Source organism: Callionymus lyra, chromosome 2, assembly GCF_982586985.1.
Source record: "Callionymus lyra chromosome 2, fCalLyr1.hap1.1, whole genome shotgun sequence".
NCBI lineage: Eukaryota > Metazoa > Chordata > Actinopteri > Syngnathiformes > Callionymidae > Callionymus > Callionymus lyra.
The window spans coordinates 32741620-32763459 of record NC_141819.1 but is presented as its reverse complement, the minus strand read 5'-3'; the positions used below and the strand labels follow the sequence as shown (position 1 = coordinate 32763459).

At 45.2% G+C, this 21840-nt stretch overlaps 1 protein-coding gene and 1 pseudogene across 1 annotated transcript; both read right to left on the bottom strand.

The window, feature by feature from the left end:
* Positions 1 to 7191: 7191 nt before the first annotated feature.
* On the bottom strand, positions 7192 to 13745 carry LOC148086606 (intestinal mucin-like protein). Its single transcript, XM_087783000.1, has 16 exons — positions 13682 to 13745; positions 13462 to 13559; positions 13060 to 13243; positions 12909 to 12987; positions 12457 to 12551; positions 12310 to 12379; positions 11652 to 11773; positions 11544 to 11575; positions 10357 to 10452; positions 9262 to 9394; positions 9124 to 9212; positions 8950 to 9048; positions 8049 to 8177; positions 7935 to 7974; positions 7740 to 7860; positions 7192 to 7392 (listed from the first exon to the last, which is right to left on the bottom strand). Exons 1-16 carry the CDS (start codon positions 13743 to 13745, stop codon positions 7194 to 7196), a joined length of 1650 nt encoding a protein of 549 aa, XP_087639126.1. The 3' UTR covers positions 7192 to 7193.
* A 1207-nt stretch (positions 13746 to 14952) lies between these two features.
* LOC148086605 (mucin-5AC-like) overlaps positions 14953 to 21840 on the bottom strand; it is a 46038-nt pseudogene continuing 39150 nt past the window's right edge.

The following is a 21840-nucleotide window of genomic DNA, read 5'->3' as shown; positions in this document are numbered from 1 at the left end:
GAGCTGCAGGAGGTCTCTTCCTCCCCCTGGTGCCTGCCACCGCCGGTACATCACAGCAGTGTGGACCTCGAAGTTGCCCCATTGGGAGTGGTATGCCTTCACCTCGGGTCCTAAAGCCGACACCTCCGACCAGCTTGGACGTTGTCCGGCCTCCAACCAACCCTTCACCGACGCCAAGGTTGCGTCAGCGGCCTGTTGTTGCTTCAGCTCTGGAGGTGTAAGTTCCAACCCATCCTCTTCCCCGCTGCTGGCGCACACCGATATCACCCTTTGTGCCACATGGTCCCGTTCTTCCTGTCGGCAACAGTATCGACACTCAGCTTCAACACAGGGGCGACGTGAGAGGGCATCAGCATTTCCATGGAGCTTTCCTGCCCGGTGCTTGATCTCAAAGTCAAAACCTTTGAGCGTTTCCAGCCATCGAGCCACTTGACGTTCAGGGTTCTTGAAACTCAAGAGCCAGGTGAGAGAAGCATGGTCAGTTCGAAGAAGGAAATGATTACCTTGCAAGTATGGCTGGAATTGACGCAGGGGCAGGACCACGGCCAGCAGCTCACGACAGGTGACGCAGTAATTCTTCTCCCCCTTGCGAAGTGCCCGGCTGAAATAGGCCACAGCTCGTTCTCCATCTTCCCCTTGCTGTGAAAGGACAGCCCCAACGCCAACATTGCTGGCATCCGTGTCCACAATGAAGGGCCGCTGCCCATAAGGACACAGCGGAACAGTCAGCATCCCAGTTGAATGTTTTGCCCTTTTCTGTGAGACGATGGAGTGGGCTGGCAATGGTGGCAAAACCCTGGATGAACCGTCGGTAGTACGAAGCCAGACCCAAGAAGCTTCACAACTGGCTGACATTTGCAGGGGTAGGCCAATCACGAACTGCAGCTATATTTTCTGGGTTGGTGGCGACCCCACGAGTACTGACAATGTGGCCAAGAAACTCAGTCTCTCTGGTCAGCAGATGACACTTTGCAGGGTTCAACCGTAACCCAGCCTGACGTATAGCCGTGAAAACCTCACCTAGGTTAGCCAGGGCTCCGTTGAAGTCAGCGGCATGCACCAGCAGATCATCCAGGTACACCACACAGCGGTCACGGGGCACGGGGCTATCCTTTGCTGTCATGCTGCTCCCCCAGCAGACCACACCGTTGAAGATGGTAGAGGCCAGTACTGAGTCATAGAATGACTTCAGGAGTGGCCCCCGGACACCAAACAACCTCAACCTCCGGAGCAGGTAGAGTCTACTCCGCCCTTTTTTATAAAGAGCAGCAGTGTTATCCACCCAGTCCAGGCGGTTGTTGAGGTGAACACCCAGGAACTTGTAATACGTGACAATCTCAATGTCCTGTCCCCGGATGTTCAGTGGTGAGGGGGAGATGGAGGGACACCGCCGGAAATCCACAATCAACTCCTTTATTTTGCTGGAGTTGATCTGGAGGTGGTTTTCCAGGCACCAGTCAACAAAGTCCTGGACAAGTCCCCGGTATGACCCGTCATCCCCGTCCTTAATGAGGCCGACGATGGCGGAGTCGTCCGAGAACTTTTGCAGGTGACTGGTGGGAAACAGGTGTTGGAAGTCTGCAGTGTACAGTGAAAAGAGGAACGGTGCCAACACTGTTCCCTGGGGGACCCCTACACTGCACAGTACAGTCTTCGAAACACCATCCCGGGTCCTCACGAACTGTGGACGGTTGGTGAGGTGAGTGTCCGCTCCAGACAGCTCCAGCTTGTCCCTCAGGATGTCTGACCTGATGGTATTGAAAGCACTGCTTAGATCCAGGAAAAGGATCCTCACAGTGCTTCCAGGCGACTCCAGGTGAGAAAGTGCTCGGTGGAGAAGGAAGATGATGGCGTCCTCCACGCCGATGTCAGGTTGGTAGGCGAACTGCAACGGATCCATGGAGGAGCGCACCAGAGGACTCAGGTAACCAAGTACCAGCCGCTCCAGAGCCTTCATAAGGTGGGATGTCAAGGCCACAGGTCTGTAGCAGCTGGGATCCTTAGGGTGCTGAGTCTTCGGCACCGGTACCACACAGGACGTCTTCCAAAGTAGTGGAACTCTTCCCAGGGTCAAGCTCATGTTGAACAGAAGTCCAACAATTTCACATAAATGGTCAGAGCACGTCCTGAGTACTTTGCCACCGATGCCGTCTGGTCCAGGGGCCTTTGTTGTCCTGGTTCTCCTGAGCTGATTTCTCACCTGGAGAAGTGTGAGGGACAGGCTGGGGTGGGGGGGCATTGTCCCCTGTGGAGTCAGCGGGGGTCTGAAACAATACAAGCTCGGGGGGGAGGAGAAGGTAAATGTAGAGGTGTGAATGGTGGAAGAGCGGGGGGGGATCCGACACCTCAAACCTTGAAAAAAAACTGTTTAAGTTGTCAGCCCAATTTTGATCCCCCGCCGCTACAGAGAGCCTGGTCTGATGTCCGGATATGGATTTCAAACCTCTCCAGACATCTCTGGTGTTGTTATTGGCCAGACTCTCTTCCATCTTCCTCCTGTACCTCTCCTTTCCCTCCCTGATCTTTCTTCTGAGCTCCTTCTGAACTGCCCTCAGATCCTCTTTGTTTCCTGACTTAAAGACTCTCTTCTTCTCCTTTAAGAGAGCCTTTGTATCAGGATTAATCCAGGGTTTGTTGTTGGAGAAGCATCGTACAGTTCTGGTTGGCACAATGCTCTCCACACAGAAGTTAATGTAGTCCCTGACACATGTGGTTAGACCGTCAATATCCTCCTTGTGGGACTCACTGAAGATGCTCCAGTCCGTGGTCTCAAAGCAGACCTTCAGAGCTTCCTCAGCTTCTTCAGACCACTTCTTGACCGAGCGAGTCACTGCTGGTTGCCTGCTCACAAGTGGCTTGTAAACAGGTAGGAGATGGACCAGACAGTGGTCAGCTCGTCCCAAAGGAGGAAGGGGGGATGATAAATAAGCGTCTTAGTGTTCGCATAAAAAAGGTCCAGTGTGTTATTGTCCCTGGTGGCACAAGTGACGTACTGCATGAATTTGGGCAGACAGGAAGAGAGAGATGCGTGATTAAAATCACCGGAGATGATAAAGAGGGCCTGAGGGCTCTGAGTCTGTAACCCGTTCACTACTCCAGTGATGTTGTCACATGCTGCCTCCGCGCTCACCGACAGTGCAATGTACACAAGCACTGCGACAACATGTGAAAACTCCCGTGGCAAGTAGAAGGGTCTCAGACTCAGCGCCAAGAGTTCAATGTCAGGAGAGCAGTGTTGATCCTTTAGAGTGACGTGCCTGGGAAGGCACCACTTCTCGTTAACGAACACCGCCAGTCCTCCGCCCTTTCTCTTCCCGCTCATCTCCGTCCGGTCCGCGCGCAATAAACAGAATCCATCCAGCGCAGCAATCGCGTCCGTGTGGTTCTGGTTCAGCATGAACATACTGCACCGTCGATATTGCGGGTCGAACCTGGTCGCTGCCGCGAGTTCGTCCATCTTGTTTGGGAGAGATCTCACGTTGCCCATGACGACGGACGGGAGCGCTGGTCGATAAGCTCTCCTCAGGTCCCGGCGTTTAACTACGGCGCGGCATCCCCGTCTCCTCTTCATAATATCCCGGGGGATGATGGGTCGCTCCTCCGGCCGCACCGCAGAGAAACGCAGCGCCAGCAGCTGATCCCGACTGTAGACAATGGCCATTACGCGCGCGCCAGTTGCGCACCAGAAAAAGCAATGAAAAACGTTCCTTTTTCACTGAAAGTTTCCAATTCTTGTAGAAAACTGTCCGCGAGTCTTAAAGAGACAGTGTGATGAAAAGAAAAGTTTGAAAAGACGGAGGCAATCCTCGGAAAAAAGTAATAAACCCAAAAAAGCACTCGGAGCTGCTGTTAAAGCTGCCGTCCTGTCAGCGCCATCTTGCAAAGTGGGTTTTGGAGTGGGCGGTCCCTCATTGCACCACTCCACTGCAGTTTCCCACCACCCTGGTAATAGGGGTCGGAGCAGGGCAATCTCTTGCGAAGTGGCCGAGCTGGTCACACCAAAGGCATCGATCTGTCGGGATCATCGTCTGGGTCGTGGCGGCACTGAGGACAGGCGGACCTCCTCAACATTCCAACAGTCCAACATCCTGACCTGCGCCCGTGGAGCAGCCCCCAGGAGTTAGGGACACCGGCATGGAGAGACAAACATGCTGTCGTAGTTTTTCTGGTGCCAGCCCTCGTAGAAAAGCTCGGAGTGCTAGTTTTCTTGGGATGTAGCATTGAAATGCGGATAGCCTTGCCGGGCATACTGCTGCACGTCAGAGGTGAAGGTGCCCAAATTCTCCCCTTCTTGTAGATGGCGACTAGTCAGCTGCTCTCTGCTCTGGTCGGCATGACACGGCTGGCCAAACCGTCTCTGAAGTGCGGTGGTCAGGTTATGGAAGTTGAGGGTTTCCACTGGGGCTAGGTCTAGAAGCACTTATGTCGCCCTTCCTTCCAAAGCCAGAGCCAAATGGGTCACAGCTTCAGCATTGCTCCACCCATTATGCCGCACTGTTAGTTGCACCTGTGCCAGGTATGGCGCAAGTGGTACAAGTCCATTGTACTTGGGCAGCTTAACCGTTGACTTGTGTGGAGGCGGACTCATCTGTATCATTGTGTCCGGGCCATAAACTGCATGTAGTCTTGTTCTTTCTTGTTCTTTTCTTTCTTTGACACTTGCCAGGCTGCTCCTCTGCTCCAACCCGCTCTTCTGGTGGTAGAGAATGCCGATCCAATCTTCGATCCGCCGGTGGCCAGGTCCTCCCTACCCCCAGGGGGCAGTGCGCAAGCGGCTCCTCTTCTCCGGTCTTCTCTTCCAGTAGAGGGCGATGTTTCCGTATGGCAATTGCTCCATCAGGTCTGTCTTTCATCAGAAGCCAGGCTCCTCCAGCCACCAGGGGGCGATCAGAAGTCATCTATGCATTGCCCTCTTCTCCACCAGCGGAGGGCGGTGTTGGCGCTGGAGCCCAAGATTTAGCTCAATTGCTCGCTCAAGTTCGTAGATTTCTCTGTCCATTGTTCAAGAGAAATCCCACTTCTGACTAGTGTTGTGTCGTTCGCGAACGATTTGTTCGAAAGAACGAATCTTTTGATGGAACGTACTGAACCGAATCACTTCATGAAGTGATTTGTTCCTTTCTCAGTTCAGTTGAAGTCACTCAGCCGCGATCGTGCCGGTGGGAGGATTCTATGATGATGATTATCATGATATGATGATGATGATTCTATGATTCTATGACTCACTGAATCCTCATCGTCAGCGAACGACGCAGCTACTCGTGGGTGCGGGGGGAGGGACTGAGGAGGGAGAGAGGACAGAACATTTAGTTTAAAGGATTTCTTATTTTAATATTTGTTTTTAGTTATACAAGGCCTTTTTAATTTATTGCTGATTGTATTTAAGTTTATATTACATTTTATTATTATTATTATTTTTGTTTTATTTTGACTGAACGAGGGTTCTCATCCGGTGATTCTATTCCGGTGATTCTCATCCGGGGATTCTCAAAAGATTCGGTCAGTGACTGAACGAGGTCTCATCCGGGGATTCTCAAAAGATTCAGTCAGTGAGTGAACGAGGTGTCTCATCCGGGGATTCTCAAAAGATTCGGTCAGTGAGTATAAGAGGTGTCTCATCCGGGGATTCTCAAAAGATTTGTTCATTGAAAAGGATTCTCTTCCGGTGATTCGCGCGTCAGGGATTCGGTCAGTGAACGAGGATTCAAGTTCGGCTGTGAACACACCTCAAGATATTCTCTATTTGCTAATTCCTCGCGAATGTCACTCGTCCTTGTCCGTGAACGCACCGGGCGTCTTTTTTTTTTTTTTTTTGCATTGTCCCTGAAGTGCAATGAACATGAACCTTGGGTCTGAATCATTAAAACTAGTAACGGATTGTTTGGCTGCGTTCAGGAAGTAGAAGAAATTGCAGTCAGAGCTCCATAAGCATTGAGTTATTGATTTGGTGAATGAACGAACTGAACGAATCTTTTGAACAAATCATTTTAATGAACTGATTCTAGTGATTCAGTACACTCAAAAGAATTGCCGTGCTCATCACTACTTCTGACACCAATGTAGTGAGCTCCAGTGAGCGTCAGGCAAAGAGAACAAGGGTGTCTTTTCCACACTGCCACAGACAGGTGACTTTAATTAACAGTACCAGTACAGGCTTGTGTAAACATGTAAAACATGGTGAGAGAGACTAATTCTCCCACACCTCTCAGTCATGGTGCCGAACTTGAAGACCCATAATGCACCAGTCGCTACAATATTGTTTTTAATGTTGTTTTTTTTATTGAATACATGATACATTATATTAGATTTTTTTTCAATTTTAAAATTAATATCTTTCAGATGTTCTCTCTGATCTGACATAGTGGGCGTGGCCATGTGTGATGTGAGCGGGTGAAGTTGCCAGCTCCTTCTAACTTACTTTAGAAAAGTTAAGCAATTTCTTTCACTTATGAGAGTTGAGGATGGTGAACAAAATTTGACAGATTTCCAGCACAACTGAAAATGCATTTATATAGATGAGAATTCTCGTGAGAAAAAGGGCATTATATTCAAGTACCAACATTCACATAAAAACATTTTCCCACTAGTTTACAGGTCTTTTTTGACTGAAACGAGCATCTTGACGTGTCACAGTCACAGGTTAATTTTACTTAAAATATGATCCATTTTTCAAAACTTTACAACTGTAATGATCAATAGAACAGATATTTTACAAATTTTTATTTACCGGGACCACAGCCCTTGCCAGAGCTTTATGTTCCATACACACAGCAGCCTCCTGCAACCGCTTCTTCTTTTGAGGGTTCGCCAGGCTTAGAACTAGCGAAAATCATCGTTTATGTATTATTACTGCAGATTGAGAATGACTGCAACTGAATGAAATACACTACAGAGTCAGATATATTTTACTTAATTATTTGGTTTAAAGTTGTATTTACCACTTCACCCGCACTTTGAGCAGTTAGGTAGATCTAGTCTCTTACGTTGTGTGAGTGTTGAAAGGAGCTGGTAAAAAAAAACCGTACGGGATTCACACAGACAGAAAAGCAATTTGTTGCTGAAATAATAATTTTAATACAAATCCTTATTCAAAGAATCTTAAAGAAAGTGTACATGACATTCTGTTCTGTATTCTGATATATCGCTAAAACATGTCAGCCATTCTGGTCATTCTATGCAGGTAAGGTCTTTGCTCATCGTCTCCTGCGGCGTGGACGTGCTGTGGTCCCTTGTACACACCCAGCTTTGATGCAGTGGCATGATTCTACCACGGTGTAGGTGTGCAGGATTTTGGTTCCGTCCTCACAGTTCATCTCTACCTGCTTCTGACTGGTAACATCCTCTTGGCAACACTCACACTGGTGAATCATTGAGTTGGCTGCAACAGAATATCTGCACACACAAACACAGTCATTATCATGTAAATCATCATTCTCATTACACTTGTATGCGATTGATCTATTACTAACATATATATTTATATTTGGCTCAAGCTCTGTGTTTTAACGAAATCGAAAAGGTCTACATGGCCCTACACGTCTAACATTGATTCATGGTTTGCGTTGTTTCTGATGATCAGTGAAAACAACTATTTGATTTCAAAAATTCGTATTTATAATATATGCATATTTAAAAAATACATAGCCATTTTTTCTTATTATTATTAATATTCCAATAACAAAAAGTATTGTTTCACCTCTAATATATATTCACCTTAAAACAAAATTATGTTCACTTACTTGGATGTGCTTCCACAGTGGCCTGCACAGGAGGAGACGTTGACCGGCACAGTTGTTCTACACTTGTCATCCTCAAGGATGATCTCTTCAGTTTTTACCTCACAGACACTGCGCAGCTGGCCTGCAACAGAGAATTGTCTAAAGTTAGAAAACAATTTGTGAACTTAAAAATGTTCAGTTTGACCAGTAACATACAAGACTTGCAGCATCCATCAGCGTCAGTTGTCTCTGTTCCCTGGACATTGAGGAAAATATAAACGATTAGAGGTAAAATGGTTTTCTGATGTAAAATGGTGTTGACAAACTCACAGGTTCACAGTCATCTGGGTTGAACGGGGGGCAGGACTTGATTGTCTCAAAGGTCACCAGTGTACCACTGATCTTATCACAAGTATATTTGACACAAGGATCATCAGGGGAAACATAAGTCTCGTTGAGCTGTGGGAGGATTACAGAACCACAAAATGACTCAATGTGTACATGTAATTCTGGCCCAAAAGGGGTTTTGTGTAAAACAAAGTTGTATACAGTGGTGGGCCATCAGGGCCTGCAAATCTTTCTCTGCTGGCATAAGAAATAGCAATGAACTATAAGAGTAAATGCAATTTTCCTAAATAGTGTTGCACGTTTAGGAATTATTAGTGATGCTTTTCACTGTGTTGCTGCTGTAGTCGCAGCGTGAAGATGCTTGTGCACTTGGATTTTGTTGCCTCACTAAAGGCATTTATTCTGGCCACACAAGTTATCTGACTTGGCTGCAACAGCTCTTTATACTCCCTTTCTGTATAATAGTTTATCTAAATCATCAATATCCGACTTCATGGAGGGATGGTTGTGGAAGGTTTTCATTCAAAAAGGCAAGGCTGCTGACGCTTTTGGCTGGTGGTCCCTGCTGCATTATTGTGTGTTGATCATAGATATAATCGCGACTCTCAATGTGAAGTAGCTGCTGATCTAAGGCTGACTGTGGTTGTTCCTACATTTTTTGTTTTTCCTATTGTCCTTTACTAACTGTCCATGCAGGAAGCATGTATTGTTGCAATGGAAACCACAGGTTTGTAGTCGGAGTGATGTTGAAAACAATACGCTGATGTTGTGCATTTGAGCCTTTGTGGTGTATAAATAATCTTGAAGTGGTTATTGAGAGGTGTTTTCATTCAAATGAGCACCACTGAAGGCTTTTGTGTGAAATGTACGGTTGAATACGTACCCGAATGATAAGAGTAGAATTATCTGGAGCAGTAACAAGACAGCTCTTCTGAACACACTTTCCACAGCACTGGTCAGGATCAGGTTCATACTCATAACCCTGAATGGGAAATAAAATAAATGCACACAACTGGTTCTCATATTCTTGAATTTTTAATGAAAGGAGAGCACTTACCTCAGAGCACTTGGTGGTGCAGACAATAGGCTTGCATAAAATGATATGGAGCCCGGTCCCTAGATCCATTTTTGGGCCACAGTAACATTCTGTGCAAGCTCCAGGTTTCAAAGGGGTGAGGGGTGTACCAGATGCTACCGTTATTGATGGTGGAGGCGTTGTTCCTGCAGTTATACCAGACACAGGCCATGTTGGCTGTGCTGTCGTCATCCCTGTTGTTGGTGATGGTGGCCCAGGTGAGACTGTTGGTAGTGCTGGAGCTGTTATGGCTCTGTCAGTTGCTGATAGCGTGGTTGTTGATCTCGGACCTGTTTCTGCTGTTGTTCCTGGTCCGACTGTTGCCCCAACAGTTGTTCCTGACAATACAGGTGTTGATTTTGCTGTTGTTCCAAGAGGCTGTACCGTAGGGCCTGTGGTAGGTGTTTCTGGTATTTCCTCACCAGGCTGGGAGAGAAAATGAAGAACTGCTTGAGAAAAATGAATTGGGTTTTTGAAAGACACATTATTACAGTTTAACTGTTTTGCTTTACATGACCTTATTTCCATTTTGTTTTCCTATACATTTCCCTTATTCATGTAGGTCATTACCCAGATTTCGAAGATGGGTTACAGTGCTGAATTACCCTTAATAATATTGAAATGTATCGGTTGCACAGAACAATTTGCAAATATGGAAGTTTAAAAAAAATTATATTATCAATCAGTTTGGCACTAAGTCAAAATGACACCATGTTTGCAAAAATTGCACCAAATACTTATTTTCCCTGTTAAATTCCTAAACAATTTCTTACCTCAAACTCAGTCATGTTATAGATGCATACACCCTTTGGCACTGCAAAGACATGAGGTTTACAAAATGAATTCAATTATTATGTTGTCTTTATATACTAACTCTTTTATTCCATCCATGCAAAAAGGAAGAAAGAACATACCACAGCTGTATGTTTGACAGCAGACTCCGTCGCTTGTGCTATTGAGTGTAAATCCCAATTCACAGCTGATTTTCTCTGGGCAAAGGTTTGAATTACATTCTGTAGGGAAGAATTCACAAATTAGACATAATGAGACACAGTTAAGTAATGAACTAAACAGTCACAGATAATAAAATATTGTCCCGGTAAATAATGGTTTAGTAATAGTTAAACGTCAATAATACCAACCGCAGGACTGTTTTGTGCAGCATCCTTCTGTCTTGTTGACAACTTCTTGGCCTGGTTCAGAACAATCAGGTACTTCTTCCTCTTCACAATTCACTGGCTCGCAATGGATGCCCATGATGTCACTGTCACACTCACATACTTGGCAATTGGCTGTCCAGGTATCACCAGGCTGTTGTAATTTTAACATTCGAAAGTCAAAGGTTAGCATAAAAGGATAAAGGAGTCAACAGGGGTATTTTATGTGGGATAAAATGGTTGTTCGGCTGTCTGATTATGGGTCAAATAACCAGGGAAGTGGCTAGTTTATTTATTAGAATTTATTTTTAACCATGAAGTTGAGCTTCCTCACTGGTGAAGAATATTTATAAATACATTATAGTCTTACTTCAACTGTAAAGTGTCTTGAGATAACTGTTATGATAAGACACTTTAAATAAAATTGAATTGAATTGAATTGGCAATAACAGGAAGTTATGCTAATGTCTTCATGGTAAAAAATACATTTCTCCTCACTATGGTGTAAACCAGTCTTGTTATTATTTATTCAACATTTGACACTGACAAAACTCATCTAGTGGTTTTTCTTATCTTCTGGCTCGCTCCGTCAGTCATACCTTTCATAACTCGGGTTGTATGAATAGAACTGAGTTGACTGTTCTTTACTGTTGGTTAATTCATCGCGGCTCTGCCTTGCAGCTGAGAAAACACAATGAACCTGTCATCCAACTTCTGTTATTCATTTTCTTGAAGCTTAAAGCATGAGAGGAGACAGCCATCTCCCAACCAAGATTAGCTATTGGTTAAAAACCAAGGTGAAGAACAAGCACATGAGCACACAGTCTGCGCCAAACAGAGTGAGAAATCACCTGCCCCTCTATATTTGGATAAAGGGAGATCTTGCCTTATGAGAACATATCTGAGGGGAGGTTGGCTCACATAGCTGGCACCTGTCGAAGCAGACCAGCTGTATATCAAAGCATCTGGATGTTCTCTCTCGATAAGAGGCTGAAAGCCTTCACCAGACACAGATGATGGAGACATTCCTCGACTGAGTCGATCAACTAAGCTCTAAGCAAGAAATTATGAAATACCATCTTTTACTTGTGGCCAACATCTACTCAACAAGTACCACTCATAGCAGTGCATCCAACATTTTGCAACTTGTTTGTAATCCCTAATCTGTGGTCCGACATGTACAACTAGGATCTTGTTAACGTGTGTTGATAAACATCTATTTATGATGACTGATGAGTTTCTGACCTTCATTGGGCGTCCATCAGGGCCAATACAATCTGAAATTGAAGAAAGGTGTGTTCGTCCAGTGCTTACAAAAGGAAGCGTGATGAGCAAGAGTATCCCAGTTCTTACCGCAATATTCAACACATGTGTCATAGACAGTGTTGAACAAGGTTGTGCCCTCAGCACAGTAGCAACCCTCTTTAGTGAAATTGGTGGAGACAGAGTTGTCTGCTTCATACTTTTTATTGTACCTGAAATTCAGACAGACCATTAGACCATATTGGAAAATGTCAATATAAATTCATCGGTACAAACATGTGTCTGCTGCTAGTTATGGCCAAAAAGGATTGTACAAATGGCAGGAAATGTGAGCTATATTGCATATTTGTGGTGGACTTGACTATTAGAACCTTATACCACTGCTTACTAGTAGGTTAACGATAGCAGATAATAAATGTTTCTCTTTATCTATGTAACATGACAATTCTACCGTTATCTGGTTTGTTCTTTAAAAGGTTTTAAGTTTTGTTAAGTTGCTATATTAGTCAGAAATACCAATTCAACAGGTTCTTATTCATCCAGCTCAAGGTTATTCTTAAATGTGTCAACTGACCAATACAGGATGCCAAAAACCCTCAGACATCCAATCACATAGGGTAGTTTCAGGTTTATTCCAACCCCTCTTGTTGTTTGTTTGTCGTAGTAAGCAATATATTGTAAATTCTCCCCTCGCCAGTTATTTAAAACTTAGCAATATGCAGCAATATATGTCTGAGGTATAATTTACCTGTTATTGCATGTAGGCTCAACATTAGGCCCACAGGCCTTGTATAATTTATTTGAAGGACATTTGTGCTCTGCAGGACAGAAATGTTTTGCATGATTAAACAATAACTTTTGTTTCATCTTAAATAATAACAATTTATTAACTCACCACATTGCCCGTTGGTGTAATTCCTCCAATCAATACAGACACCCTCCTGAGCGCACTCAGTCGCATATGCATCCAAGCTTTCACATGTGTTACCGCTGTTATCACAATTGTCTGTTACACAGGATGTTATATAAGGATCAGGTGGTACAATTGAACTGCAAGGCTCAAACACACTGCAAAGCAAAGAGGACAGTCAAAGAGTAAGGCAACATTTTTGAGACCATTTTTGTTTCTTAATTAGGGCCAAATTTTAAACTTAAATAAAGATAATTTTTCACCTGCTGGTCAGAAGGTCACATATGGTCGGATTGCAAACAGTGGGTGTTGTTGTAGTGATGGGTGTGGTTGTAATGGATGGTTTTGTAAGAGTAGGTGGTATTGTAAGAGATGGTGTTGTTGTTGTATAAACAGGTGTTGTTGTAGGGACACAAGGTTCTCCTGGTACATTCCACTCTCCTGAGGTGGTAGGACAATCTCCCACCTGACCGTTGGGAGAGCGGCAGTCGTTGGCCTGTGAGTTGTCACATGTTCCTGAAAGATGTTTTTATACAATTAGGCCATTTCACTTGGTTTGCTTTTCACTTGCCTGTCAGAGCAACTCACCACAAAGTCCCTCAGTTTTGCCACTAAATATCTGATAATTAAGTGAGGCAAGAATGAGAGTCGGCGAGTACAGAACTTCGGTCTTTATATCAGGTATCTCCACTTTAACGACCATATCAGAGCTTGTAATGCGCAATACATAATTACTGTAGGCAGGGTAGATTCTTTTCTGATTTAAATGAACCTAAATGAAGACAAAGATGAAGTTAAGCTTGTATAAAATCCTTTAAATGTGTAATGAAAACTTACCTCATTGGTTATTTCCGAAAGTGAATTCTTACTGTGAGTTAAATATATTGAATGTGCTCCATATGTTATATTTAGGGACTGGGGACAGAAGCTTTGGTCTCCAGCTTGACAGTCTGCGTTGTTTATAATAAGACTAAGTTCATAATTATTCACAATTTCTTTGACCAGGTAGTAAGAGCACTGGCCCTTAAAATCATATTTAAATCCATCAAATGTCTTGTAGTGGTTTTTTGTCCAGGTACTACAGATACCTAAAAGAAAAGAAGAAGTGTAAATAATAATATTTCTGTATAAGTATGTTGATAATGTAAAAAACAATAATCTGCTGAAACTTATTTTTATCAATGTATCAATAAAAAATGTATGAAGGTACGTACATTGGCATTGATTTTCGTAGCAACAACCATCTTCAGTGACCGAGACAGGCTCACGTCCATTGGCACAAACAATTGGCTTCGGTGTGGTACAAATACTAACGACCTCTTCCACATTGCCTTCAACGCATGTGGCTGTGGTGCAATTATCAGTCTTCCATGACTCACCATTCTATTTGGGAAAGAATAAAAAAGAAAAGTTCCTCACTGAGCAGAATTACAAAAACCCTTGGGAATAGCATCGATTATATACTGTTAAAAGCTTAATTGGAAAGAGAAAAAACTTGACAAACCTTCCGAGGTGGATCCAAATGTGTACAATCAAGAGTAGTTGTAAATTGTGGGGTGGTGATAGTACTCATGAATACATTTGTGAAAGCTGGAGCAGTTGTGCTAGGAGTAACACATTGACTGGATTGTGTGTCAATTTTACATGATGCATTGCAGTATGCAATATAACACCAGCCCAAGCCATCTGTGACATTATACACTGTGTCCCCTGTAAAGTTAGGTATGAAAACAGAAGGAGTTGGTTAAGTCGGATATAGAACAGAAAAGGAAAAGAGAAAAAAAACGAAGGATTTAATGAGCAGTGACTTACCAGGATTATAAGAGGTACCATTAACATTGCAGGTGCACATTTGTTGAGTGGTGAATGGAGAAACTGAGGTTTTAGCTGTTGGTGTAAGTGTAAGAACAGAAGTAAAAACTCTAGTTGTTCCTGATAATTGAGACGTAACAATGGATGGTGTTGCATTAACAACTGTTGTGCTAGGTCCTTCTGTTGTGACAATGGGTACCCTTGTTGTTGAGGTAACAAAAGGTGTGGTTGCTGTGGAAACTGGGCCAGTTGTAACAGGGGGGAGCTGAGTTGTTACAGCTGTGCCTCTTGTAGGTGCTGGAGTTGCTGTTACTGAAGGGGTTGTTTTGCCCACCTCTGGAGTTGTCCTTGGTACTTGAGTACTTGCAGTAATAACAGTTGGTGTTGAGGAAACAACTGTTGTGCTTGGTCCTTCTGTTGTGACAATGGGTACCCTCGTTGTTGAGGAAACAACAGGTGTGGTTGCTGTGGAAACTTGGCCGGTTGTAACAGGAGGGATCTGAGTTGTAACAGCTGGGCCTGTTGTAGGTGCTGGAGTTGCTGTAACTGAAGGAGTTGTTTTGCCCACCTCTGGAGTTGTCCTTGGTACTTGAGTAGTTCCAGTAATAACAGTTGGTGTTGAGGAAACAACTGTTGTGCTAGGTCCTTCTGTTGTGAGAATGGGTACCCTCATTGTTGAGGCAACAACAGGTGTGGTTGCTGTGGAAACCGGACCAGTTGTAACAGGGGGAAGCTGAGTTGTTACAGCTGTGCCTGTTGTAGGTGCTGGAGTTGCTGTTACTGAAGGGGTTGTTGTGCCAAACTTTTGAGTTGTCCTTGGTACTTGAGTAGTTCCAGTTATAACAGTGGGCATGGATGAAACAACTACCGTGCTAGGTCCTTCTGTTGTTACAACAGGTATCCTCGTTGTTGAGGTAACAACGGGTGTGGTTGCTGTGGAAACCGGACCAGTTGTAACAGGGGGAAGCTGGGTTGTTACAGCTGTGCCTACTGTAGGTGATGGAGTTGCTGTTACTGAAGGAGTTGTTTTGCCCACCTCTGGAGTTGTCCTTGGTACTTGAGTACTTGCAGGAACAATAGTTGGTGTTGAAGAAACAACTGTTGTGCTAGGTCCTTCTGTGGTTACAATGGGTACCCTCGTTGTTGAGGTAACAACAGGTGTGGTTGCTGTGGAAACTGGACCAGTTGTAACAGGGGGAAGCTGAGTTGTTACAGCTGTGCCTACTGTTGGTGATGGAGTTGCTGTAACTGAAGGAGTTGTGTTGCCCACCTCTGGAGTTGTCCTTGGTACTTGAGTACTTGCAGTAATAACAGTTGGTGTTGAAGAAACAACTGTTGTGCTTGGTCCTTCTCTTGTGACAATGGGTACCCTCGTTGTTGAGATAACAATGGGTGTGGTTGCTGTGGAAACTTGACCAGTTGTAACAGGAGGGATCTGAGTTGTTACAGTTGTGCCTGTTGTGGGTGCTGGAGTTGCTGTTACTGAAGGAGTTGTTTTGCCCACCTGTGGAGTTGTCCTTGGTACTTGAGTACTTGCAGTAACAATAGTTGGTGTTGAAGAAACAACTGTTGTGCTAGGTCCTTCTGTTGTGAGAATGGGTACCCTCGTTGTTGAGGTAACGACAGGTGTGGTTGCTGTGGAAACTGGACCAGTTGTAACAGGTGGAAGCTGAGTTGTTACAGCTGTGCCTACTGTAGGTGATGGAGTTGCTGTAACTGAAGGAGTTGTGTTGCCCACCTCTGGAGTTGTCCTTGGTACTTGAGTACTTGCAGTAATAACAGTTGGTGTTGAAGAAACAACTGTTGTGCTTGGTCCTTCTGTTGTGACAATGGGTACCCTCGTTGTGGAGGTAACAACAGGTGTGGTTGCAGTGGAAACTGGACCAGTTGTGACAGGGGGAAGCTGAGTTGTTACAGCTGTGCCTGTTGTAGGTGCTGGAGTTGCTGTTACTGAAGGGGTTGTTTTGCCCACCTCTGGAGTTGTCCTTGGTACTTGAGAAGTAGCAGTAACAATAGTTGGTGTTGAAGAAACAACTGTTGTGCTAGGTCCTTTTGTTGTGATAATGGGTACCCTCGTTGTTGAGGTAACAACAGGTGTGGTTGCTGTGGAAACTGGACCAGTTGTAACAGGGGGAAGCTGAGTTGTTACAGCTGTGCCTACTGTAGGTGATGGAGTTGCTGTAACTGAAGAAGTTGTTTTTCCCACCTCTGGAGTTTTCCTTGGTACTTGAGTACTTGCAGTAATAACAGTTGGTGTTGAAGAAACAACTGTTGTGCTTGGTCCTTCTCTTGTGACAATGGGTACCCTCGTTGTTGAGATAACAATGGGTGTGGTTGCTGTGGAAACTTGACCAGTTGTAACAGGAGGGATCTGAGTTGTTACAGCTGTGCCTGTTGTGGGTGCTGGAGTTGCTGTTACTGAAGGGGTTGTTGTGCCCACCTCTGGAGTTGTCCTTGGTACTTGAGTAGTTCCAGTAATAACAGTTGGTGTTGAGGAAACAACTGTTGTGCTAGGTCCTTCTGTTGTGACAATGGGTACCCTAGTTGTTAAGGTAACAACAGGTGTGGTTGCAGTGGAAACTGGACCAGTTGTAACAGGGGGGATCTGAGTTGTTACAGCTGTGCCTGTTGTAGGTGCTGGAGTTGCTGTTACTGAAGGAGTTGTTTTGCCTACCTCTGGAGTTGTCCTTGGTACTTGAGTAGTTGCAGTAATAACAGTTGGTGTTGAAGAAACAACTGTTGTGCTAGGTCCTTCTGTTGTGACAATGGGTACCCTCGTTGTTGAGGTAACAACAGGTGTGGTTGCTGTGGAAACTACACCAGTTGTAACAGGGGGAGGCTGGGTTGTTACAGCTGTGCCTACTGTAGGTGCTGGAGTTGCTGTTACTGAAGGGGTTGTTGTGCCCACCTCTGGAGTTGTCCTTGGTACTTGAGTAGTTCCAGTAATAACAGTTGGTGTTGAAGAAACAACTGTTGTGCTAGGTCCTTCTGTTGTGACAATGGGTACCCTAGTTGTTAAGGTAACAACAGGTGTGGTTGCAGTGGAAACTGGACCAGTTGTAACAGGTGGAAGCTGAGTTGTTACAGCTGTGCCTGTTGTGGGTGCTGGAGTTGCTGTTACTGAAGGAGTTGTTTTGCCCACCTGTGGAGTTGTCCTTGGTACTTGAGTACTTGCAGTAACAATAGTTGGTGTTGAAGAAAAAACTGTTGTGCTAGGTCCTTCTGTTGTGACAATGGGTACCCTTGTTGTTGAGGCAACAATGGGTGTGGTTGCTGTGGAAACTTGACCAGTTGTAACAGGAGGGATCTGAGTTGTTACAGCTGTGCCTGTTGTAGGTGCTGGAGTTGCTGTTACTGAAGCAGTTATTTTGCCTATCTCTGGAGTTGTCCTTGGTACTTGAGTAGTTGCAGTAATAACAGTTGGTGTTGAAGAAACAACTGTTGTGCTAGGTCCTTCTGTTGTTACAATGGGTACCCTCGTTGTTGAGGTAACAACAGGTGTGGTTGCTGTGGAAACTGGACCAGTTGTAACAGGGGGAAGCTGAGTTGTTACAGCTGTGCCTACTGTAGGTGATGGAGTTGCTGTTACTGAAGGAGTTGTTTTGCCCACCTCTTGAGTTGTCCTTGGTACTTGAGTAGTTCCAGTAATAACAGTTGGTGTTGAGGAAACAACTGTTGTGCTAGGTCCTTCTGTTGTGACAATGGGTACCCTTGTTGTTGAGGCAACAACAGGTGTGGTTGCTGTGGAAACTTGACCAGTTGTAACAAGAGGGATCTGAGTTGTTACAGCTGTGCCTGTTGTAGGTGCTGGATTTGCTGTTACTGAAGGAGTTGTTTTGCCTACCTCTGGAGTTGTCCTTGGTACTTGAGTAGTTGCAGTAATAACAGTTGGTGTTGAAGAAACAACTGTTGTGCTAGGTCCTTCTGTTGTTACAATGGGTACCCTCGTTGTTGAGATAACAACAGGTGTGGTTGCTGTGGAAACTACAGCAGTTGTAACAGGGGGAGGCTGGGTTGTTACAGCTGTGCTTACTGTAGGTGCTGGAGTTGCTGTTACTGAAGGGGTTGTTGTGCCCACCTCTGGACTTGGCCTTGGTACTTGAGTAGTTCCAGTAATAACAGTTGGTGTTGAGGAAACAACTGTTGTGCTAGGTCCTTCTGTTGTGACAATGGGTACCCTTGTTGTTGAGGCAACAACGGGTGTGGTTGCTGTGGAAACTTGACCAGTTGTAACAGGAGGGATCTGAGTTGTTACAGCTGTGCCTGTTGTAGGTGCTGGATTTGCTCTTACTGAAGGAGTTGTTTTGCCTACCTCTGGAGTTGTCCTTGGTACTTGAGTAGTTGCAGTAATAACAGTTGGTGTTGAAGAAACAACTGTTGTGCTAGGTCCTTCTGTTGTGACAATGGGTACCCTCGTTGTTGAGGTAACAACAGGTGTGGTTGCTGTGGAAACTACACCAGTTGTAACAGGGGAAGGCTGGGTTGTTACAGCTGTGCCTACTGTAGGTGCTGGAGTTGCTGTTACTGAAGGGGTTGTTGTGCCCACCTCTGGAGTTGTCCTTGGTACTTGAGTAGTTGTAGTAATAACAGTTGGTGTTGAAGAAACAACTGTTGTGCTAGGTACTTCTGTTGTGACAATGGGTACCCTCGTTGTTGAGGTAACAACAGGTGTGGTTGCTGTGGAAACTACACCAGTTGTAACAGGGGGAGGCTGGGTTGTTACAGCTGTGCCTACTGTAGGTGCTGGAGTTGCTATTACTGAAGGGGTTGTTGTGCCCACCTCTGGAGTTGTCCTTGGTACTTGAGTAGTTCCAGTAATAACAGTTGGTGTTGAGGAAACAACTGTTGTTCTAGGTCCTTCTGTTGTGACAATGGGTACCCTCGTTGTTGAGGTAACAACAGGTGTGGTTGCTGTGGAAACTGGACCAGTTGTAACAGGGGGAAGCTGAGTTGTTACAGCTGTGACTACTTTAGGTGCTGGAGTTGCTGTTACTGAAGGGGTTGTTGTGCGCACCTCTGGACTTGGCCTTGGTACATGAGTAGTTCCAGTAATAACAGTTGGTTTTGAGGAAACAACTGTTGTGCTAGGTCCTTCTGTTGTGACAATGGGTACCCTTGTTGTTGAGGCAACAACGGGTGTGGTTGCTGTGGAAACTTGACCAGTTGTAACAGGAGGGATCTGAGTTGTTACAGCAGTTGTTACAGCTGTGCCTGTTGTAGGTGCTGGAGTTGCTGTTACTGAAGCAGTTATTTTGCCTATCTCTAGAGTTGTCCTTGGTACTTGAGTAGTTGCAGTAATAACAGTGGGTGTTGAAGAAACAACTGTTGTGCTACGTCCTACTGTTGTGACAATGGGTACCCTCGTTGTTGAGGTAACAACAGGTGTGGTTGCTGTGGAAACTACACCAGTTGTAACAGGGGGAGTCTGGGTTGTTACAGCTGTGCCTACTCTAGGTGCTGGAGTTGCTGTTACTGAAGGGGTTGTTGTGCCAAACTTTTGAGTTGTCCTTGGTACTTGAGTACTTGCAGTAATAACAGTTGGTGTTGAAGAAACAACTGTTGTGCTAGGTCCTTCTGTTGTGACAATGGGTACCCTCGTTGTTGAGGTAACAACAGGTGTGGTTGCTGTGGAAACTAGACCAGTTGTAACAGAGGGAGGCTGGGTTGTTACAGCTGTGCCTACTGTAGGTGCTGGAGTTGCTGTTACTGAAGGGGTTGTTGTGCCCACCTCTGGAGTTGTCCTTGGCACTTGAGTAGTTCCAGTAATAACAGTTGGTGTTGAGGAAACAACTTTTGTGCTAGGTCCTTCTGTTGTGACAATGGGTACCCTCGTTGTTGAGGTAACAACAGGTGTGGTTGCTGTGGAAACTTCACCAGTTGTAACAGGGGGAGGCTGGGTTGTTACAGCTGTGCCTACTGTAGGTGCTGGAGTTGCTGTTACTGAAGGGGTTGTTGTGCCCACCTCTGGAGTTGTCCTTGGTACTTGAGTAGTTCCAGTAATAACAGTTGGTGTTGAGGAAACAACTGTTGTGCTAGGTCCTTCTGTTGTGACAATGGGTACCCTAGTTGTTAAGGTAACAACAGGTGTGGTTGCAGTGGAAACTGGACCAGTTGTAACAGGGGGGATCTGAGTTGTTACAGCTGTGCCTGTTGTAGGTGCTGGAGTTGCTGTTACTGAAGGAGTTGTTTTGCCTACCTCTGGAGTTGTCCTTGGTACTTGAGTAGTTGCAGTAATAACAGTTGGTGTTGAAGAAACAACTGTTGTGCTAGGTCCTTCTGTTGTGACAATGGGTACCCTCGTTGTTGAGGTAACAACAGGTGTGGTTGCTGTGGAAACTACACCAGTTGTAACAGGGGGAGGCTGGGTTGTTACAGCTGTGCCTACTGTAGGTGCTGGAGTTGCTGTTACTGAAGGGGTTGTTGTGCCCACCTCTGGAGTTGTCCTTGGTACTTGAGTAGTTCCAGTAATAACAGTTGGTGTTGAGGAAACAACTGTTGTGCTAGGTCCTTCTGTTGTGACAATGGGTACCCTAGTTGTTAAGGTAACAACAGGTGTGGTTGCAGTGGAAACTGGACCAGTTGTAACAGGGGGGATCTGAGTTGTTACAGCTGTGCCTGTTGTAGGTGCTGGAGTTGCTGTTACTGAAGGAGTTGTTTTGCCCACCTCTGGAGTTGTCCTTGGTACTTGAGTAGTTGCAGTAATAACAGTTGGTGTTGAGGAAACAACTGTTGTGCTAGGTCCTTCTGTTGTGACAATGGGTACCCTCGTTGTTGAGGTAACAACAGGTGCGGTTGCAGTGGAAACTGGACCAGTTGTAACAGGGGGTATCTGAGTTGTTACAGCTGTGCCTACTGTAGGTGCTGGAGTTGCTGTTACTGAAGGGGTTGTTGTGCCCACCTCTGGAGTTGTCCTTGGTACTTGAGTAGTTCCAGTAATAACAGTTGGTGTTGAGGAACCAACTGTTGTTGTAGGTCCTTCTGTTGTGACAATGGGTACCCTCATTGTTGAGGTAACAACAGGTGTGGTTGCTTTGGAAACCAGACCAGTTGTAACAGGAGGGATCTGAGTTGTTACAGCTGTGCCTGTTGTAGGTGCTGGAGTTGCTGTTACTGAAGGAGTTGTTTTGCCCACCTCTGGAGTTGTCCTTGGTACTTGAGTAGTTGCAGTAATAACAGTTGGTGTTGAGGAAACAACTGTTGTGCTAGGTCCTTCTGTTGTGACAATGGGTACCCTCGTTGTTGAGAAAACCACAGGTGTGGTTGCAGTGGAAACTGGACCAGTTGTAACAGGGGGTATCTGAGTTGTTACAGCTGTGCCTGTTGTAGGTGCTGGAGTTGCTGTTACTGAAGGAGTTGTTTTGCCTACCTCTGGAGTTGTCCTTGGTACTTGAGTAGTTGCAGTAATAACAGTTGGTGTTGAAGAAACAACTGTTGTGCTAGGTCCTTCTGTTGTGACAATGGGTACCCTCGTTGTTGAGGTAACAACAGGTGTGGTTGCTGTGGAAACTACACCAGTTGTAACAGGGGGAGGCTGGGTTGTTACAGCTGTGCCTACTG